The 18,455-nt window shown below is 42.9% G+C and overlaps 1 protein-coding gene across 13 annotated transcripts in view; it reads left to right on the top strand.

The window, feature by feature from the left end:
- CLASP2 (cytoplasmic linker associated protein 2) overlaps positions 743-18,455 on the top strand; it is a 142,163-nt gene continuing 124,450 nt past the window's right edge. For all 13 annotated transcript variants that reach the window (XM_021386640.1, XM_021386636.1, XM_021386639.1 and 10 more), the window contains exons 1-2: positions 743-966; positions 8,908-8,986. In XM_021386640.1, the coding sequence (XP_021242315.1) occupies positions 772-966; positions 8,908-8,986 (274 nt within the window). In that variant the 5' untranslated portion in view covers positions 743-771. The remainder of the gene's footprint in view (positions 967-8,907; positions 8,987-18,455) is intronic.

Below are 18,455 nucleotides of genomic sequence, written 5' to 3'. Positions count from 1 at the left end.
CGCCCCCTCACCCACCCCTCTGCGGGGCAGTGGTGCGGCGGCCGAGTCGCCACGTGAGACCCGCTGCGCATGCGCCTCCTTCCGCAAGGCACTGCCCGCAGGGGGGCGGGAACGCCGCAGCGCGAGGAGGGAGGGGAGGGACGCGCTGAGAAGGCACGGCGGCGCGCGGCAGGGGGCGGGGTCGGCTCAGGCCACGCCCAGTCTGGCTGGCGCCGGTCGGGGCGGGGGACGCAACTTCCACGGGACGGCGGCGGTGGCGGGGCGGGAGCCGCTCTGTTGTGCGGGGATCGCGCGGCCCAGCCCGGCCGCGGGGAGGCGGAAGAGCCGCCGGGACGAAGTTTGAGAGCTGCCCCGCGGCCCGGGAGCTGAAGCGGGAGGGGCCGGAGGCCGCGGCGTCGGGAGCATGGGGGGTCCGGCCCGGCCTCGTCGCTGCGGCGCCCGCGGGAGGGCGGCCCGGGGGGACACCTCCGTGAGGTGCGCGCAGTAATAGCGGCCCTCGGTCAGCCGCCCGCCGCTCCCGCGCTCTCCTTTCCCCGCGGCGAGGAGCTCTCCGGGACGGCGCGCAGAAGCGGCGGGGAGCCCCTCGAGGAGCCCGGATCCCGACGCGAAGCTTCGTCTTGGGGCCGGAGGCGGCTCCGCATGGAGGCGCTGGGCGCGCGGCCGGGGCGCGGGGCTCGCCGAGAGGCGCCGTGAGCCTCCCCGCCTCCCCCCAGCACGGCCCGGCCCGGCCCGCCGGCGCCTTCCGAGCGAACTTCCCCGCGGCGCTCCGTCATGGAGCCTCCCGGGATGGACTATTTCTGCGCCCAGGTGCAGCAGAAGGACGTGGGCCGCAGGCTGCAGGTCGGCCAGGAGCTACTGGAGTACCTGGGCGACCCCGCCCGCTCCCCCGACGTGGAGCAGGATCAGCAGCGCCTCGACAAAGTGATCGACGAGCTGGCGGCCTGGGTCAACTCCAGCAACTTTAAGGTGAGGCCGGGCGGGGTTCGGCGCGGGGGTGCGGGATGCGGGGCGCCGCCGGGACCGTGTCCGCGTTCCGGCGAGCCGTTCCTTTCCTTGGGTGCCCGCGCCAAGCGTTTCCGTCGTCTTTAGGAGGCTTCGCCGTAGGTGGGAAGTTGCGTCGGATCTCTGTAGGAGCCCGGCGATGACTCACGTTGGGCTTTTTATCGGTTCGGTGCGCTGTCGGCCGAGGGGCAGCGATCGGCGTTGCCGAGGACCGTGTGCGTGGGTCACGTCGGGGAATGTTTCCGCCGCCGGGCGGCCAGCCCGCAGCGATTGGCACTGCAATTTCTACGCGTTTGCCGCGGGGATTTCCTGGTGTGCCGGGTGTGAGCGCTCGGGCCGTCAGCGGGCGGCAGTGTGGGCCCGCCGCGCTGCGTTTCTCCCTTCCGAGCCTTTACTCTGACGGTGGGCGTCGGCAGCGGGTTAGCGCGAAACCTGGGCGAGCTGTTACGCTGTGCTGTAAAGGGGGACCGGCTGGTTCCTTGTCCCAGCAGGACGGCTTAAGCCGTTTCCTGCCCTTCTGTAGGTGTGAAACTGGGAGTTGTGAAGCCGATCTCAGGGTGTTGTGGTGATCTCTTTCCCTCTGCGTGTCACTCGTTGGTGGCCCTCTGTACACACAATTGTATTTTGAAGCATTGTGTACGCGGATTGTTAATTGCAACAGCGCAAGGTCTCGGATGCTTTGTGATCGGTTCCGGTGTTTCTGTGTGCGGTGGTGGCCGCCAGCATCTGCTGCCTCACGATGGAAGTTAGCAGTATCCTGGGGAGCTGTGTTTTGCATCTGACGTGCATGTTTCGTCTTGAACAAACACGTATTGGAACGGATCTGCAGAGACCAAGCCCAGCTGGACTGCTCTGTTCCATGTTGAAATGTTAGATCTCAGTTTGTTAATAACCTCAGGATCTGAATGATAATGTAACGGGTGTCACAGGCTCTCCTGTGCATTCTAAAGACAAATATTCAGTTAATTTTTGTTTTTAATTACTGTATTTTTATTCGTTTGTTGGATGCACTTTCCTCTGCGAAGGAGTGGGAATAGAGCACCTAGAAAATTCTGCGTTCCGTCATTCTGTGTTGCAGAAGGTTTTTCAGGTCGACGTGGCTGTTTAGTTGAGCAGTGATATTGGCTGGCAGCTGACTTATTCATCAGAACTGCTGAACCTGATGAGCTGGAGTGGCAAGTAGGGAGCGCTGAAGGAAGTTAGGAGAGGGAGCACTATTTCCTCGTAGGTGACAGATGTGGGTAATGAGGGAATAACTAACATAACTCGCCCTGGATGTGCTGTATCATTTTCCACTGATGGAGAACTCAGTTTTTGCATATGATGTGTTCTACTGACCACGCTGAAAAAGAGGATGAGAGATGTAGGAGCTCTGGGTTCAGAGCTGCGCTGTAGCTGAGAAATGCCACCCTGGGGAGTTTCTGCCTCAAATGACCGTGAGGGGAAGGAACTGGAGGGAATAAGAATAGAAGGGTGGATTTGTCAGGCTTGGTAACAAATGGGGAAAAACGATTAGGTGTGGAGTGAACAGGTACGGACTTGTTATCAGCAGGGTTGAATCAGCTTGTGGCAAGAAGATTGTGACCTCTTAAATAGCGCTTTTGCTTTCTTGAAGTTGGCAGCTATTCATGGGGCTTTAATAAGCAAAGCGAAACTGGTAGTTCTGAACTATGAAAGCAGATTAGGGAAAACTTGTGAGTTCTTCTAGCTCATTGAAGAGGAATGCACAATTACCAGTTTGAGTAGCTGACAAATCAGTGAGTTGGAATTAAGAATGCGTTGATGGGTGCTGGAATGGGATGGAGTTCTGCTGAAAGTTTGTTGCGGAACGCTAGAAGGACTCAGGAGAGGGAGATGAGTGGTCATTAAAGGCTGTCTGTAACGGTGTGCTGTGCAGGCTGTTAGTATGTCCTTCACAGGTCTTATGCAATCAGTGATTAAGTGTCTTCCAGAGACACCAGGGAGTGCACAAAGGATGTGCGTATTAGAATACCTTTATTTTGGTCTTAATTAGAATCAGGTGTTGCCCACTGAACTGGAAATGGTGTGCTTAGCATTCTGGCACTGTGATTCAGTTTGTTTTGTAGTGGTTGGGACTGTTTTCTCTCTTCTTACAACCTAGAGATCTGTGTGTCTGTGTTTTTAAATGGCTGCTTTCCCAAGGCTGTGAAGAGTAAAACTTAGGGGAGTGAATTATGTAATGTTCCTTTCTAAGGAAGAGATAAGTTGGATGCAAAGTATTAAGAGTTGGCTGGTAGTATTTTGCTGGTATTTGTTTTCCCAAAGCTTAGAAATACCTGGCAGTCGGAAGACTGGAACAATGCTAATATTTGTGTTCAGGCTTGTAGGCAAACTTCAAGCGCTAAACTGATTCCACTTTCCTGAGGGTATCCTATCTTTCTGTTACTGATACATACTTAGTAGCTTTGCTGTGTTAACCTGCATGTTCTTCCCTGTGAATGATGCCTAATTGGGACAGATTTAGAAGGCGTGCCATACCCAATAGTCACTTGAAAAGAATTACAGGATTATTTAACTTGAAACAGTCTGGTAGCTCAAACTATTCTGTGTCTGAGTCAGATAAGTAATCTGAAAATCTGCTTTGATACATCTGCTAAGGAGCTATAAGATGATATATTACTTCAGCTGCAGAGTTCAGCAAGCCTGCTTTTGGTAGCTAGCAGTTTGTGTGTGTTCCGTGGTTTCCCTTGTGGAGCCCATAGAAATCAAATACTTGTCCTCTCAAAATGTAATTATTGAGCAATAAAGCCAACTTGCTGATCTGCAGCTACATCATGCGTGACTGGCAGTTGTAAAAATTACCACTAAAATTCTGATAGGTAGTCAAGATATTGCTTAAGCGGGAATAGTAATAAGCAATGTTTGGATTATTGTATTTGGATTTCTATCCTTTGTGGTAGAGATGCTTTCCTCAATTGCGGCAGGAAAACAGTAAATGAATGCTGTTTCTGTGTCAGAGCAGCAGATTTCTGTTGCATGGCAAACAAAGTTGGATTTCACGGTCTCTTCCAGATAACGTGGCTTATCTGTTACTTCTAGGTAAATCCTTGGAGTTAATGGTGGTTCTGTGCTCCTTGGAAAGCGGTTTATTTCTTAAGCTTTGTTTGTCAGAACACCAAATACAGAGAGATGCTGAAGTAACAGTAGTGTGGCTGCTATTGTTATTGTTTTAGGAAGTATGTGTTGTGTCTTCGATTCAACAGAAGGCTGCCAGCAGGAGTTTGCAGCATGCAGCGAGGAGGAGAAAACTGAACTGCAGTTTTAGAGACAAGAAACAAGTTTAGGATAGTAGCAGCAGTTATAACTTCTGTGCATACACATAAGTAAGTGATGGGGGAGCTGAATGAGAAAATGATTATAAATAAAAGGAGACAATTGACAATTCAGATGCGTGTTGATGGGGCCACACATGAACATGCATTGATACAGCACCGTGCTGTGAGATCCATCAGCATGCAACACTTTGGTGTGCATTGCCACAGCTTGACACATGACATGTTATTACAAACATATGCTTTAATGTGCATAAACACAACATCTGTTGAGCAGTGTCAGTGTGGGGCAACATGTGACAATTGTTGATATGAGATGTGTTGACATCAGTCAATATAAAAAAACTGACACGTGGCAGGTGGTGTCATACATGTAGTGACATCACAACACAAAAAACTGACATCTGCCAACATGTCAGTGCACCAGTTGTTGATGAGCATTTACGTAAGTCACACTTTGACAAGTGTAAAAATGTGGCACGTGTTGACACATGTGAACATAGTGGTTGTCATGTCACACAGTGCCCTTTGACATGTGATGACAAGCTTCAGTAGATGACCCATGTCACTGTGTGACAACATGGCATGCTTAAATGATTATGCATGTCATGCTACTCTCTTTGGCATGTTAACGTGCAAAGAGCTTTAATGGATGTGACCATACAATGCTGACATACACTGACGTGGAAAGTCACATATCAACATGTGATGCGTCAATATGTAACACACTTGTGTACCCTGACTCTCTACCATATGTGACACGCCTCATCATGCATCCACACATGACGTGCTTAGCACATCAACATGCAAGATGCTTCAGCATCTGTTGCCACACATCAACATGTGACACGTTGTAAAAAAATTTTTGGTGCACAACACACTGAGATGTATCAACATGTGACACATGCTGATAGATCAACATGCAATGTGCTTTGACATCTGTTCTCACACAGTAGTGTTTTTAAATGCTTTGGCATGCAACATGCTTTGATGCATGTCAACACTCTAGATTCTTCAGCATGCTTTGACACATGCTTACATGTAACATGTTTTTACACACTTTGATATGTGTTGACATGTGATGATTGGGAACACTTCCACACACACTGACACTGGTCTACATTTATGCACCTCCACACATGTTGACATGCTACAGCACTCTTGAACACATGAGCACATGAAACACTGATTTACATACGGTGACACTGAACATGTGTTGGCGCACACTGACAGAGAATAAGCAGCAACACGTCGTGTATTGGTATGTGACAACATGTGTCAGCAGACAGTGGCACACAGTACAAGGACATGTGATGACATGTGACAGTATATAACATGAATTGTGTTGACCTGCATTGACGTGTGTCACACAGGCATTTTTGACACTGGCATATGGCCCAATGCTATTGGAGTGCTTGGAGCCTTTTATCTTGCAGCTCAGTTCTCCTGCAGCTCCATAGCACATACCCCAGTGTTTCCAACAGATCAAGGAGGGGGAGGTCCTTCCATTCTGCTCAGCATCTGTGTGGCTGCACCTGGACTGCTGGTTCCAGTTCTGAGCTCCCCTGCACAAGAGGGGTGTGGACATACAGGAGAGTTGTTAAGGGCCTGGAGCACCTTTCCTGTGAGGAGAGGCTGGGAGGGCTGGACCAGTTGGGCCTGAAGAAGAGGAGGCTGGAGGGGATGTCGTCTGTTTCCATAAACACCTAAAGGGAAGATGCTCAGAGAACAGAGCCAGGACAAGAGGCAGTGGACAAAAAACAGCACGAGAGGCTCCCTCTGAACACACACAGCAGCACTTCTGTGCTTTGCAGATGGCAGAGCACTGGTGTGGGCTGCCCAGAGAGGCTGTGGGGTCTCCTCCTTCGAGATCTCCGAAAGCGCCTGGGCACTGTGCTTGGGGTGTTCCTGCTGGAGCAGGGGCTGGGCTGAATGGACCCGGAGATCTCTGAGCTGCTTCAGACCCGCTGTGATTCTGTGATATCAACTGATAATAGCTCCTTGCAAAGGTGTGCTTGAACACTCAGCAAGGTATTTAAATTGGTAGTATTTACTGAGGTGGCTTATCTGCACTGATTATTGAAGTAGAACTCTGCATTCACTAAGTAATTCATCGATAGACAAGTTAGAAAGAACCAACACCATCCAGGTAAATGTGACTTACATCCTAAGAGCTGATTATCCGTTATCCGTTTCACAAGGAGGGACGCAAATATATGGACCACACAAGCATTGTATCAGAGTGCTCTGGATCAAACTACTCTTACAGGAAGGAAGATGCAGGTGATCAGATTCTCTGGTGATAATGGTCATGGTAGGACTTTCTTCTGATAACTGTCAGGCTTTTCACTGAGGTTTATGGAGCCTCAGATCTTCCAAATGGCTGCTGTTTTTGCCCAGGGGAGACTTGAAAGAAACAAAAACCCAAACCATAGCAGCATAGCACTAGAAGGATTCGTCAAGAAATATTTGCTCTTGCTCAGGAATTTCCTTTGGGATCAGTAACAAGCAGCTAGGTAATAGAAGGCAGTCTTACATGTGTCACTTGTTATAAGTCTCTGAGCTGCTCTTCTTGAGAATGGAAGACTTCAAGAGAGATTTAAGAAATGTAATCAAACGTGGAGAAGGGAGATTCTGTAAGCGCCCTTACAGAGGCAAGGGCTGCACTTTCGTGCATTAATAGATAACGGAGTACTTACAAAGGAAAGCTGTCTTACAGATTGCCACTGGAGGACAGATCTGAGGTGGGACTCATAGTCTGGAAACAGATGCATAGGAAAACAGAATGTTGATCCAAAATGAACTGAAACAAAATCTCAGTCTAAAGTCTTGAATAGCTTGTGACCCTGGAAAATAACATTAAAGGAAGGTGTCTTTATGAAGCTTTGATGTTACTGTAAAAACTGATTCACATTTAAAGTTAATAATTATAGTACTCTGCTTTCTCATCTTCCTAAATCTTAGCTGCAGTTACTTAGTGGGAAGATATTATTTTAATGTAGAATAGCATCCACTTACGTTTGCTATTGTGCGTTAGCATGTCGTAAAATGAGTGAGTTTCCAAGTAAGTTGGAATGTTGTGCCTCCCACTGAAGGGGAGATCTAGTTTAGTAATAATAAGTTCATTAAAATCTGTTCCATTATGTGATTGCTTCAGATCCTGGATTTTGTGGGTGGCTTAGTGGTCTGCTTTCCTGTGGAAACAGGAGTCCCGTGATGCTGTGTGTGTGGGCCGCCTGTGCTCCCATTCATCTCCAGTCAGATTGGTTTTGGCTTGTTGCCTGGGGTGGACTGTTGTTACAGCAAAGGATTTTAAGAAAACATTGTTTTTGAAGAAAATGTGGTTTTGAATTCTATGGAAATAAATAGCTAGTAGGAGGGATTAATTCTGCTTATGTATTTGTGGGGAAAATTACAAATGCAGGTGCTTCAGGAGGGGCTTTCTTGGGCATGGGCCTCTTAGTGGGCAGCACCTTGAGGTAACTGCGAGATGTGAAAATGTAGGTTGTGTGTTCGTGGTGAGCTGCTGGAGGGAATTAAGAATGAAGATTTTAACTGCCTGCAGGACAATGAAGGGAAGAAAAAGTGTCCTGACTGGTCACAATGGGTTCGTTTAACCAATCATTTCTGACCACATTCTCGTTTCTAACTAAATGGATATTGTCATCTAGCTAGTTTCTGTTTGTAGGTGGGAATTACTCAGAATTCCAGTAGCATTTTGAACTGTATGTTGGTTTCTGAATTTTGAACAACATCAAGTGAAGAGAAAATAAAATTGTGTAGCTGAAGAAGCAGGTAGATGAGCAGTGTGGTCTGCACTGCGACGGGAGACAGCGTTAGTTTCGCAGAGTTCTGTTGGGAGTTCAGGAAAAGATGTCATCACTTTGTATGAGCTAAGTAACTGGACTGAAGCAAGTCTCAGCATCTGGGAATTATTTCTTTTTCCTGCCTGTATTAGTGCTTACACACGAGGGCTTGATTTGTTTTGTCTTTCAATCTGTTTGCCTTTTCTGTGTCTGGGAACTGCTCTTCCAGACTCCTCCTAGTTGTTGTTTTTTTTTTTTTTTTAATTTATTTTTTGGTGAGGGTTTCTGTTTTGTGTTTCTTTCAGCAGCTGGTAGAGGAGCTGAGACCCTAAGCAATGTGCCTGTCCTGCTGTTGGTCCTTGTTTCAAAGGAGTTTTGGTTTCCACTTTACGCTGAACTAAACCTCTGGCAGCCTTCTTTTAAAGGAATAAAGAGCAGAACTGCAGTCCTAATAATATAACCCAGAAAGATGAATAGCTACTTCCAGCTCCTTAGTCCTTTTAATTAATTATCTGAATTTTAATCATTTATAGTTGCAAATAGTGAAATACTGAGTTTTTAACATTTATTTTTCTTTCTGTTTTAAGGCAAGTACTGAAAAATCTGAACTACTGTGGTGTATGTAAATATAATTGATCCATTCCAAACATTTGCTGATAAATTTGTCTTAATGAAGGCTTTTAAGAAATTATCAGCTCTCTAACAAGAAGTTTCATTTTTCTTTAAGATATGGTGGTTGAGCATGTTTTCGTTTAAAGCTTCCGTACTCTTCTGTTTTGTATATCTGATGCTTTTCTTTTCAACAGGTGGCGTTACTGGGATTAGATGTTTTAGGTGCCTTTGTCCACAGACTATCAGGACGCTTTAAATCCTACATAGGAACCGGTAAGTGAAAAGTAACCTTCTTTTGTTAAGACAAAAAGGAAGAAAGAGCACTGCGCCCCTAACCCCAGCACTGGTAGTTGAACATGTGGAAAGCTTTTAGAGCTAACTATAGTTTAAAACAGTCTTTGAGGATGTAAATGTATAGATATCTTATTGCTTTTGTTGGAATTTGAATTATTGTTTCTTAACTTGTAAATGTTCATTTGTTGGGTAATTACTGATTTGTAGCTGGTAGCTGGGAATTTTCAAGGTTCCAGGAATGTCGTTCCTGTGGTTAGTTTCAAGCTATGTAGTTGCTTGCCACTTCCATGCTGTATAGGTACCAAACATGCTCCAAGACAGTCATCCAAAAATGGCACTTGAACATAAGTGCGATCTTCAACTTATGTTAAAGATTGTGGGTTTTACTTGGGGATCATTTTATTAGAGCTTTATGTCTGCTGAAGTCTGTGGTCTCGGAGAGTGTGTTTTCTACTTCCTGCTTGGTAACTGGGGATTAATAATAATCTGGGATGAAAAAAAGTACTAGCTCTTATTCTTAAGTCCTAACTCAAATGAGTGAATGTCACATTAATGGATCCATGTGTGCCTGAAACAGTTGTTCTAGGAAGTACCAGCAAACTTATCTGCTCAATTCATTTTGTTGCTGTCCTTGAGAAGAGATTGCGATACCAGGGCATTCACATTGTTGTTTCATCGGGGGCTGTTTTTAACAGAAGTACCTAGCTTCATGTCCTTGTTCAAAATGTGCGTGAATTATCTTGTATCTTGTTCCTCCTGCATGCCCGGTTATGTTAAATTGTCTATCAAAACCTTAAGTTTGCTCTTCTTTGAGTTTCCACTGTTGTTTTTAATTGTTAAGAAATCAGCAAAATTTGAAAGGCTAGGAAGACAAAGATTAATTTATGACAAGTTAATGACTAAATCAACGCATACTTCAGGATACTGTAGAATATTATTTCTACTGCAGCAAAGTGCTACGGAATGTACGTATTTTGTTGCAGAGGGTTTTATTTGGCTGGTTGGTTTTGTACTGCAGCAGTGTAAGGGAAATTGACTCGTGCTGTGCAGAGTATTGATTTTTGAATACTGTTTGTAGCTAGCTACAGATGGTGAGGCTTCAGAGTCTTACTATGTTTTGTTTTATGTTGTAGTGACTTGTAGAACTTGAAATTTCAACAATCTTACTAATGGTTGTAATGTCTTCTTCATTTCTTCTATTTTTGCGTCAAGTGAACCGTTTAGGTTCATGCTTAGACTCTTCCAATGAAAAAGCTTTCTATTCTGTCCTGGTAGCTGAGTACATTGAGACTGTGAGCAAATAGACGTTCATTTTTTTTTTTTTAACTCAGCAGCATTTATACTAAAAGAAGAGAAATACTGGCACTAGGTGACGTGTGGCATCAGTAGACGTCTGAAGCCAAGTATTCCAGAAGTATTTTCTAGAAAAGCTGAGAAGTACTGCCCTCAACTGGAATGAGTCTTCAGAGCATCTCCAAAATCAAGACCTTTAAAATCCATTATGCTCAGTATGCAAGTCAAACCTGTGCATGATCAGCTTTGCTATAAGCTTAACAGACGCTAAAAATGTTAGTCTCAGTAAAAGTTGAAAATTTAATTACTTTTTTTTTTTTACAAAAAAAGGTTTACAGAATGCACCACATCCAATAAGATTTGGATCATTTTCAGTTCTCATCAGTGAAGCAGTAATACTAAAACTAGATAATAAACGCCTGCCTGCAGATAATAGAGTTTGAAAGAGTAGATAGAGTAATTAAAAGCACACTGGTGAACAAGAGATCTGCTTCCTTCAAAATCTGAAGAACCACCAGTTTCCCAAATCATAATGTGTTGACTCTGCAGATGTGACTCCAGTAAGTCAGGTCAAAGATGAGTGTCTGACAGTGACCCATTTGCAGATGCCTGAGAAGAAAGTAAGGACAGGATAAAACTGCAGTGATTACACCTTCAGCAGGTCCTTTGACCTGTCAACTGCCTGCAGTCTGAGAGTTTAGAGCCAGCTGAGGCGTAGATGTTGCATTCTGTGTCTTTCCTGTCACCCTGTTTTTTGTATGCTTCGTGGTTTTTGAACCTATATAGACCTTTGACTTCTAAAGTGTACTTTAGTAATGCTTAATTATGTACGTTGTGACAAAACTCATTTTTTGGACTGGCTATGTAATAACTTCGTCCTTGCTCGCCATGTACATAAGAAATGTAACCCATCATTTCTTATCTTCTTAACTGACTGCCTGTCTTTGTCTTATGTGTCTCTTCCCTGCCCCTTCTCTGCTGTCCCTGTCCCTTTCCTCCATGGTTTGTTTCTTGTACACTGTTCCACAGTTCCTATTGTTCTTGTTGCTGCTTTCAGTGCCTTTCTGTAGTAAAGCTTTTGAATCCAAAACAGCCCAGAGGGAGTCTGTATGTATTATGGCATAATGATGCTTGTTTCCATTACATCACAGATTACTTTCATAATTATTGATAATCTTTTTTTGTTACATTACTGCTTCCTGAAAATTGACCCAATGTATTAACGAAACTGTCTATCAACATGTTCCTTTTCAGTGTTGATGGGTTTACGGCCCAGCCTGATGTTTCTTAGTTACTGCCTCAAGCATTATTCTCTATTTTTATGGTAACTTCATTCTTCTAAGCCCCCCTTCTTGAGAATACTGTAAAAACCCACCTGCATTCTGTCAGCTGAATTTCCTTTTGCAGAACTGTACTTCAGAGAACTTTCAGAAGTTTGTAAGGTATCACAGAAGTATTGCCTCCTCTTCTGTGACAGAGCTGATTGTGTGTGTACTAATTTTAAGTACAGAAGGTTCTTTACAGATGCTAGAAGAAACTTTAGTTAGGGTTTTAGATGGTACAACCTCTCCATTGTAGCTGGATAATGAAAATTGCTTGTAGGTAGGGAAAAAATGTTATTTTTCTTCCCCAGAAACTTCTACAAAGTTTCCATAACCATGTATTTGAGAATAATCAATTATTCTGTATAAACTGTAATTGCAACATTTTTGTATCTCGGTGGATAATTAAATCATTTTTTTGATGAGAATTTAAGGAGGTGGATAATCCTGTATTGCAGATGTGCAGGCTTCTGCTCTTCAGTTATCAACCACGTCTACATTTTTCTCTTGCTGTCTACCAGGGAGAAACCTTTCCAGGCCTGTTATTCTACTTGTTCAGAAATTTCTTTAATTGCATTGCATTTAACTGTACACTCCTTAGTTTTAGTTATTGGGTGATTTTTCCCTTCTTAGTTTCACTGAGTTCACTCTTGGTCTTTTCTTTTTTAACACTTTCCGTACATCACCACTGCTGAAGCTGCTGTCAGTTCCTAATTTACAGCTCAGCATTATTTTACAAAATCAGTAGGGTAACAGGGTGGCTTTTTTTTTGAGTGGGAACGATCTGCATCTTCAGCTTCAGACTCTGGTGGAGAAGAAGTAAAGTTATTCAAGTGTAGTTGCAACTTTTTTTTTTTTTTTTTTGTTAAAGGGGATCACTCCTCACTTGGACCTTGCTTCCCCTTCCCTTTGCAGTCCCTGAGTAGCTTTCTTCTGGCCTCCTTGTTGTCCCTTTGGTTCTCCACGTGGGGCAGGAGGGGGAATCAGTTTCCCAAGCAACATTAGCAAAAGAAAATAGCAATCTGTTCCCAGTTTGTCACCGCTTCTTGCAAATGCTCTGTGATTTCAGTATCATGGCTTCCACAAGGCAGTAGCTGTGTACCCAGGTGGTGCTCTGCAATGTCAGCAGTGTCCCAGAGGCTGCTCTGTATGTCCAGCTGAAACAAGACACTAAGTACATTTTGCTGATGGCATAAACAGGAGATGTGCAACCCCTCTTTGGTTCCTGTAATTTCATTGGTTATTTTAGGAAGTTAGAAAGCAAGCTAACAACATCAGTGATGATCTTTAAGCCTTTTAAGTCACATTCCTCTCTTTGGGATCATGTGCTTCATCTGTCAAGGAAAGGCTTGGTGTGGAGATAGTGTGTGGGTGCAGGACTTGCGTACGCTAAGTGTGAGGACACCACTGTAGTGCAAGTGCTGTTGACTCCCTCAAGGGCAGAGGGGCTTTGCAGAGAGATCTTGACATATGTGAGGGCTGGGCAAGTCACCAAATGCACAGGGTTGAACAAGAGCAAGTGCCAAATTCTGCACCTGGGATGGGGCAGCCCAGGATGTTTGTACAGACTTGGGGACAAGAGGCAAGACTTCATTCACTTTTGTAGGAAACAAGCCACTGTTGCAGTAGCGTTTTTCCAAGGTGATATCCTTTTATGAAGAGCCATATCACATGCTCCCTGCTGCTGACATCAGTGTTCTAGGAACCTGGATGCAACGATTTGGATTTTTTTGGTAGAACTTAGAGTGTAGATACTGTAAATAACTTTACAAGCAGTAAGAGTCAGGATATGTGTTAGTTGATAAGACTCGAGGGCTATGTTCTGGAAAAATAGAACAGATTAAGGAGTATTTGAGTGTTCCATCTTTCACTATTTAATACTAATGCTTGTTCTGTGATTAAAAGAGATTGCATAAGAGTACTTAATTACCTTGTCACGATCTGTTTTCCCAGGTGAAGGCATCAATTATTAAAATTCTGTGTATAACAAGTAATTTTGTTCTCTAAAGAAGTGAACGTTATTTTGCCCCCGTTCCTTATTCTACTTCCCAGCCCATCCTTTTGAGATCAGTTACAGAAAAATTGTTATTTGTTGGTTTTTTTTCTATTTTATATACAGTTCCTGAAAAAGGTTTAAGTCCTTTGACTGCACTGATGTAAGAAATGCCAGCTGGAGTCAGACATAGATGCAGTGGTTCATTCAGTGGGGCCTGGCTTCAATCTGTGGTCGGTTACCTCTTACTGCTTTCACATCCCCAGTCATTGTACATCTGTGCCTTTTCTCTTTGGCGGCTATTTATCAACCCATTGTCCATAAATTTGTCAAATCCTGAGCCTGCTGATGCTATGTATCTGTTAGTATTCCATGATGACAGATTTTGAAAGTTCGCTGGTTTGAAAAGAAAATAAAACAACAAAACCACAAAAGCCCACTGATTTTAAAACTGCTTTCTAATTCTTTTCAGCACTGTTCCTACCATGTTTTTCTAAATCAGTGCCATCACCAGGGATTTCCACCACCAGAATATTCAGTATATGACATACAAAAGTGATGAGTGATTCAGAGATTATTTTTTTCAATTTATAAGATGAATTTTAGATGGTATCTTATGAGGAAATTGTTCCTTTCCATATTGTAAGCCATTTTATGAACTGAGGTCACATACTGCATTGGATAAAAATAAGAAAAAAGCAATAATTTTGTAGTTTAATGTGATTTTGATTCAAAATTATTTTGTTATTTACAAAGGAATGGTAAGAAGAAAAGGTATAATAAAGGTATATAGAATGTGTTTCAGTTTTAATAGATCATTATATATTTTTCTTCATATATAGGACTATATAGTAGTCTATGATATTATGTTGCCATTCACTATCGCAAACATTTTAAGACCTTTTATAAGATTATGTTTGAGTTATCTATGAATTAAGAGAAAAATATGGGACACTTAGAAAACCACACACAGATATCAGTTTATGTACATATAAGTATGAATTTATACACGTACTCTACATAAGCACACAGATGTGTATTTGTATGTATATGTAATAGCAGAGTTGATGTCATCAAAGTTCTTAATTTTTGCTTTTTTCCCCAATTAGTGAGCAATGGTTTTGAATTGAATGACATTTTTTTGGATAGAAAAGGCTTAAACATGCAGCCTAACTGCGGTGTGACTGCTCAGTAGGTGGATTTAATGACGTATGGAAAAATATTTTCCTCCTTACTGTGGAGATCAAGAACTGTCTTAGGATGGGATATCATGGGCATGTATTATGTTGAAAAACATTTTACTTTCTTGTTTTGTGGAATGACTTTTTGTTTGTTTGTTTGTTTTAATTTTTATTGAAGTGCTGAAACTAATGTCAAGGTCTACTGTTGGATAAGCCTAAACCTAAACACAAAACCTGCAGTAACTTAGGTTGGAAGGGACCCGTGAGTTTCTCTGGACCAAGTCTCTGCTTAAAGCGTGGCTGACCTCAAAAGTTAATCAAAACTTTGAAATTAAATCAAATTGTTCATAAAACGTAAAGCAGTTTTTTCAATTTATGTGAGAGAAGCCTCCCTCAAAAGTACCTTGTTGCGTGTAAATCCATGTCAGTTGTTCTGTCTGACTTTGGCTTTTCATTTTACTGCTTTCTGTCCTCAGGAATAACTCTGTTGGGTATGTGCTGTAGGATTATTTTAAACGATAAATGTTGAACATTACTTTTTTGTTTTAGGAAAGGCTGCATAGGGAGACTTAATTACCTGTGTTTTTTTCTCTAGAACAGATGTTTTAAGTGGCTCATATTTTTGAATTTCAGAGAAGATGAACTTTCTGCAGCATTTCAGAAGAACCTTAAGTCTCCTTTGTTTCCCTGTATGGTTAGTGATCACCGCTAATGGCTGTAGCTCTTTTAGGCTGTGACTTCTTTCATCTTGATGACAGATTCCCTAATGCTATTATGTACAACAACAAAAAAACACCCACACAACTCAATGATCTTTAAAGCTCTTTACCTCCTGTCCAGCTAGTACTAGAATTTGTATTTATTAAATAACAATAATTCCTTGTGGTCAGAATGACTTTTATTTAAGTGGTTGATGCTGACAGACTCTGAATTGGAGTACGGTCTGCTTGCTACTAAGGATACTTCACTGTATGACTCTTACAAATACAGTGTCAGTAAATTAGACAAACTGTAGCCTTCCTTTCCCCATCTCACCTCACCACCCCTTCACCCCCCCAATTCTAATTAATGTTAGTTCCCCACTTTCTGGCTTTCTTGTTGGTCTAATGCACCTCTTTAAACTCTTTAGACTTGAAGCTCTCTTCCTGTGTTTCCTGGGGCTGAGACCCTGATGGATTCGTGCTTTTATCATGAAAGAAATTCGTGCTTTTTTTTTCTCTCTGCTATTGATGATGAACAGATGATCTAATTAATCCCATTAATGCTTGTCTTGGCTCCTGGAGAGATGCAGAGAGATGTTCATGTCTGAGATAGCTCCTGACTGAACCTGCTTACTCTGGACCGTACTTCATCTTGAGGAGCATCAGAAGGGGAACAGCGAGGCATTAGTGGACCTCTTACCTCTGAAAGCCTGTTAAGGATTCTTTGTTTAGAAGCAGTCTTTGTGCTGTCAGACCAGCCACGTTGCTGGCCTTGTAAGAGCCGCTTTGAGATATTCTCTTCTGTACATCTTTCACAGAAAAACAGAGTCTGCTCTAATTGCCAGCACAGCTGTTTCCCCTCCCTTCTTTCTAATACCGGCAGCCATGTAGTGCTGTTTCCTGAACTGGCAAGGTTTCTGAGAAAACTAGCAGACATGGCTGCCTAAGTTTAATCTGTTTCTGTCCCCAAGGCCTTTTCGTTTAATGTCTGAAGCAAAAAGATGCACTTCTTAGTAACAGAGTTTTTGCTGATACTTTGCTGATGTTGTTCCAACTCTGGTGGAGTTGACAAGGACCATTTGAAGTTGGTTCATAGAAATGGGTAGGCATGAGAGGGTCTGCGTAGAAAGGGCACTTAGAAAGAGCAGTGTTCAAGAGAAAAGGAAGAAAGGGGGAGCTGGGAGCAATAATACAAACTGAAAAACTGTGTCATAACAGAAGGAACAATTGTTAAAGTTTAACAGAAGAAAATGGTTTGTGCTACCTGTGGCATTCTTTGCTGCGGGGGTCATATAGTTAAGCTGCTCAGAATTTTTAAAAATAAACTGGGTGCCATTCTAGGCATTGACTTCTGTGATTTACTTGTTTATTATCTCCTGTCCCTGCAGAGGAAATACATATTTAATCTCCCAAGGCTGTACTCTGACTCTCCAGGCTGGTTTTGGCCCCAAATCTTGCATATGCTGTCCAGCTAGCGGTGATAAAATCATTATGTGAATTTGTGTAAGTGAAGTTTTATTTAGGTTTACCAAGCCAAGAAAAGAAAGGCAAACGATGGAAAAGAAACCATTTGGATTACAAGCTGTTAGGGATATAATACTGAGGTAACTCTTTATGCACTGTGAAAGGAAAACATATCAATAGCAGCTCAGCTATAGATAGCAGGTTAGTTGGAGATAGTTCAAGCAGAATTAATGTGTGCTATAGAATATGATTACTGACACCTTTAAGTTTACTTCAGTAATGAAAATTATAAAATCTTTGTATAACAATGCAGAAATCTTGCCAGTAGAAACTCTGGAATGGCTGGTAGTGATGGGGGCTGACAATAAAATGTGGTGAGAGGGCAGAGAGAATGGGGTACAGTACTTCTTGGCTCTGCAAAGAATAATCAGCAACTCTGCATATGAAATCAGTGTCTCTGAAATTTAGTGTAATGTTTTTCTGCATATCAACAGAAATGAGTAAAAGAAAGGAAGCTGTAATACCATCACTAGGTTTCCAAATCCACTTGAAATAATTTAAATAAACCAGGTAGAGGAAGAAGTTAGCAAAGCCAGATTAGTATAAAGCAATGGGAATACGTGAATCCGTGCTGTATGTGACATTGTATACTTCAACATGGTAATATCCCAAGTTACTCAGTGAGTACTGCCTTCACATGTGATGCTGCTTCTCCATCTTCACCCTTCTGTGACTCCAGCATCAATTTGAGACTGTTTAGTTGGCAGACTGAGGCCAGAAATTACCAAATGCATATATTTGCATTGCAGCATAAAGAAGAACATCAAGTTGATGATGCTAGTGAGAAAGCATATGAAACTTAGTGTCAGCCAAAATGGTTGTTCAGTTGTGTTTGGAATAAAGTTGGGGGATAAAAGCATTGTTCTCATTGATGTACTTTCTGGTCATCTGTTTTCTGGGAAGTAATAGCGCTCTATTCTTCTAATGCAAGAACTTCAGTTTTGGTAAAGGGTGCCCTTGTATTGCAAGTATGTCTTAAACTGTTCCTGCTAGGGATAGAGACAGGTTAAGTTAAAAGTTAAGGATCTTTTTGCAAACTCTTAGTGCACAAATACCCAGTATTTACCTCCTAAGGTGCTGAAAAATCTCCATAATTTATTCCCGTTCACTCTGCTCCAGTATATCCGGTAGCTTCTGCTTTTTATTGATATGTGTGTATCTTCATGGAGTGTGAGCATGTCCTCAGCTGATGTTACAAACAGACAAATAATGGTACTAGGGCTGGGAGAGGGAAACTGTGGCTGGGGTAGCAAGTGGGCAAAGCTACTGCTTTCTATTAATTGTGCTGGCATATCCTGATGTAGAGCAACAGCCTGTGTTGTGCTGTAGTCTCTGAAGCTCGGCTATAATTGCTGCTTTGGGCTTAGGTGAGGTTTCTAAGGCTAAGAAGTCAAAGTTTCTTGTGCTCTATGGTCTTGGCTGGATGGGACTTAG

The sequence above is a fragment of the Numida meleagris genome, chromosome 2, assembly GCF_002078875.1.
Source record: "Numida meleagris isolate 19003 breed g44 Domestic line chromosome 2, NumMel1.0, whole genome shotgun sequence".
Classification (NCBI taxonomy): Eukaryota; Metazoa; Chordata; class Aves; order Galliformes; family Numididae; genus Numida; species Numida meleagris.
The sequence above is the reverse complement of the archived record's forward strand: the minus strand, read 5'-3'. Positions and strand labels throughout refer to the sequence as shown.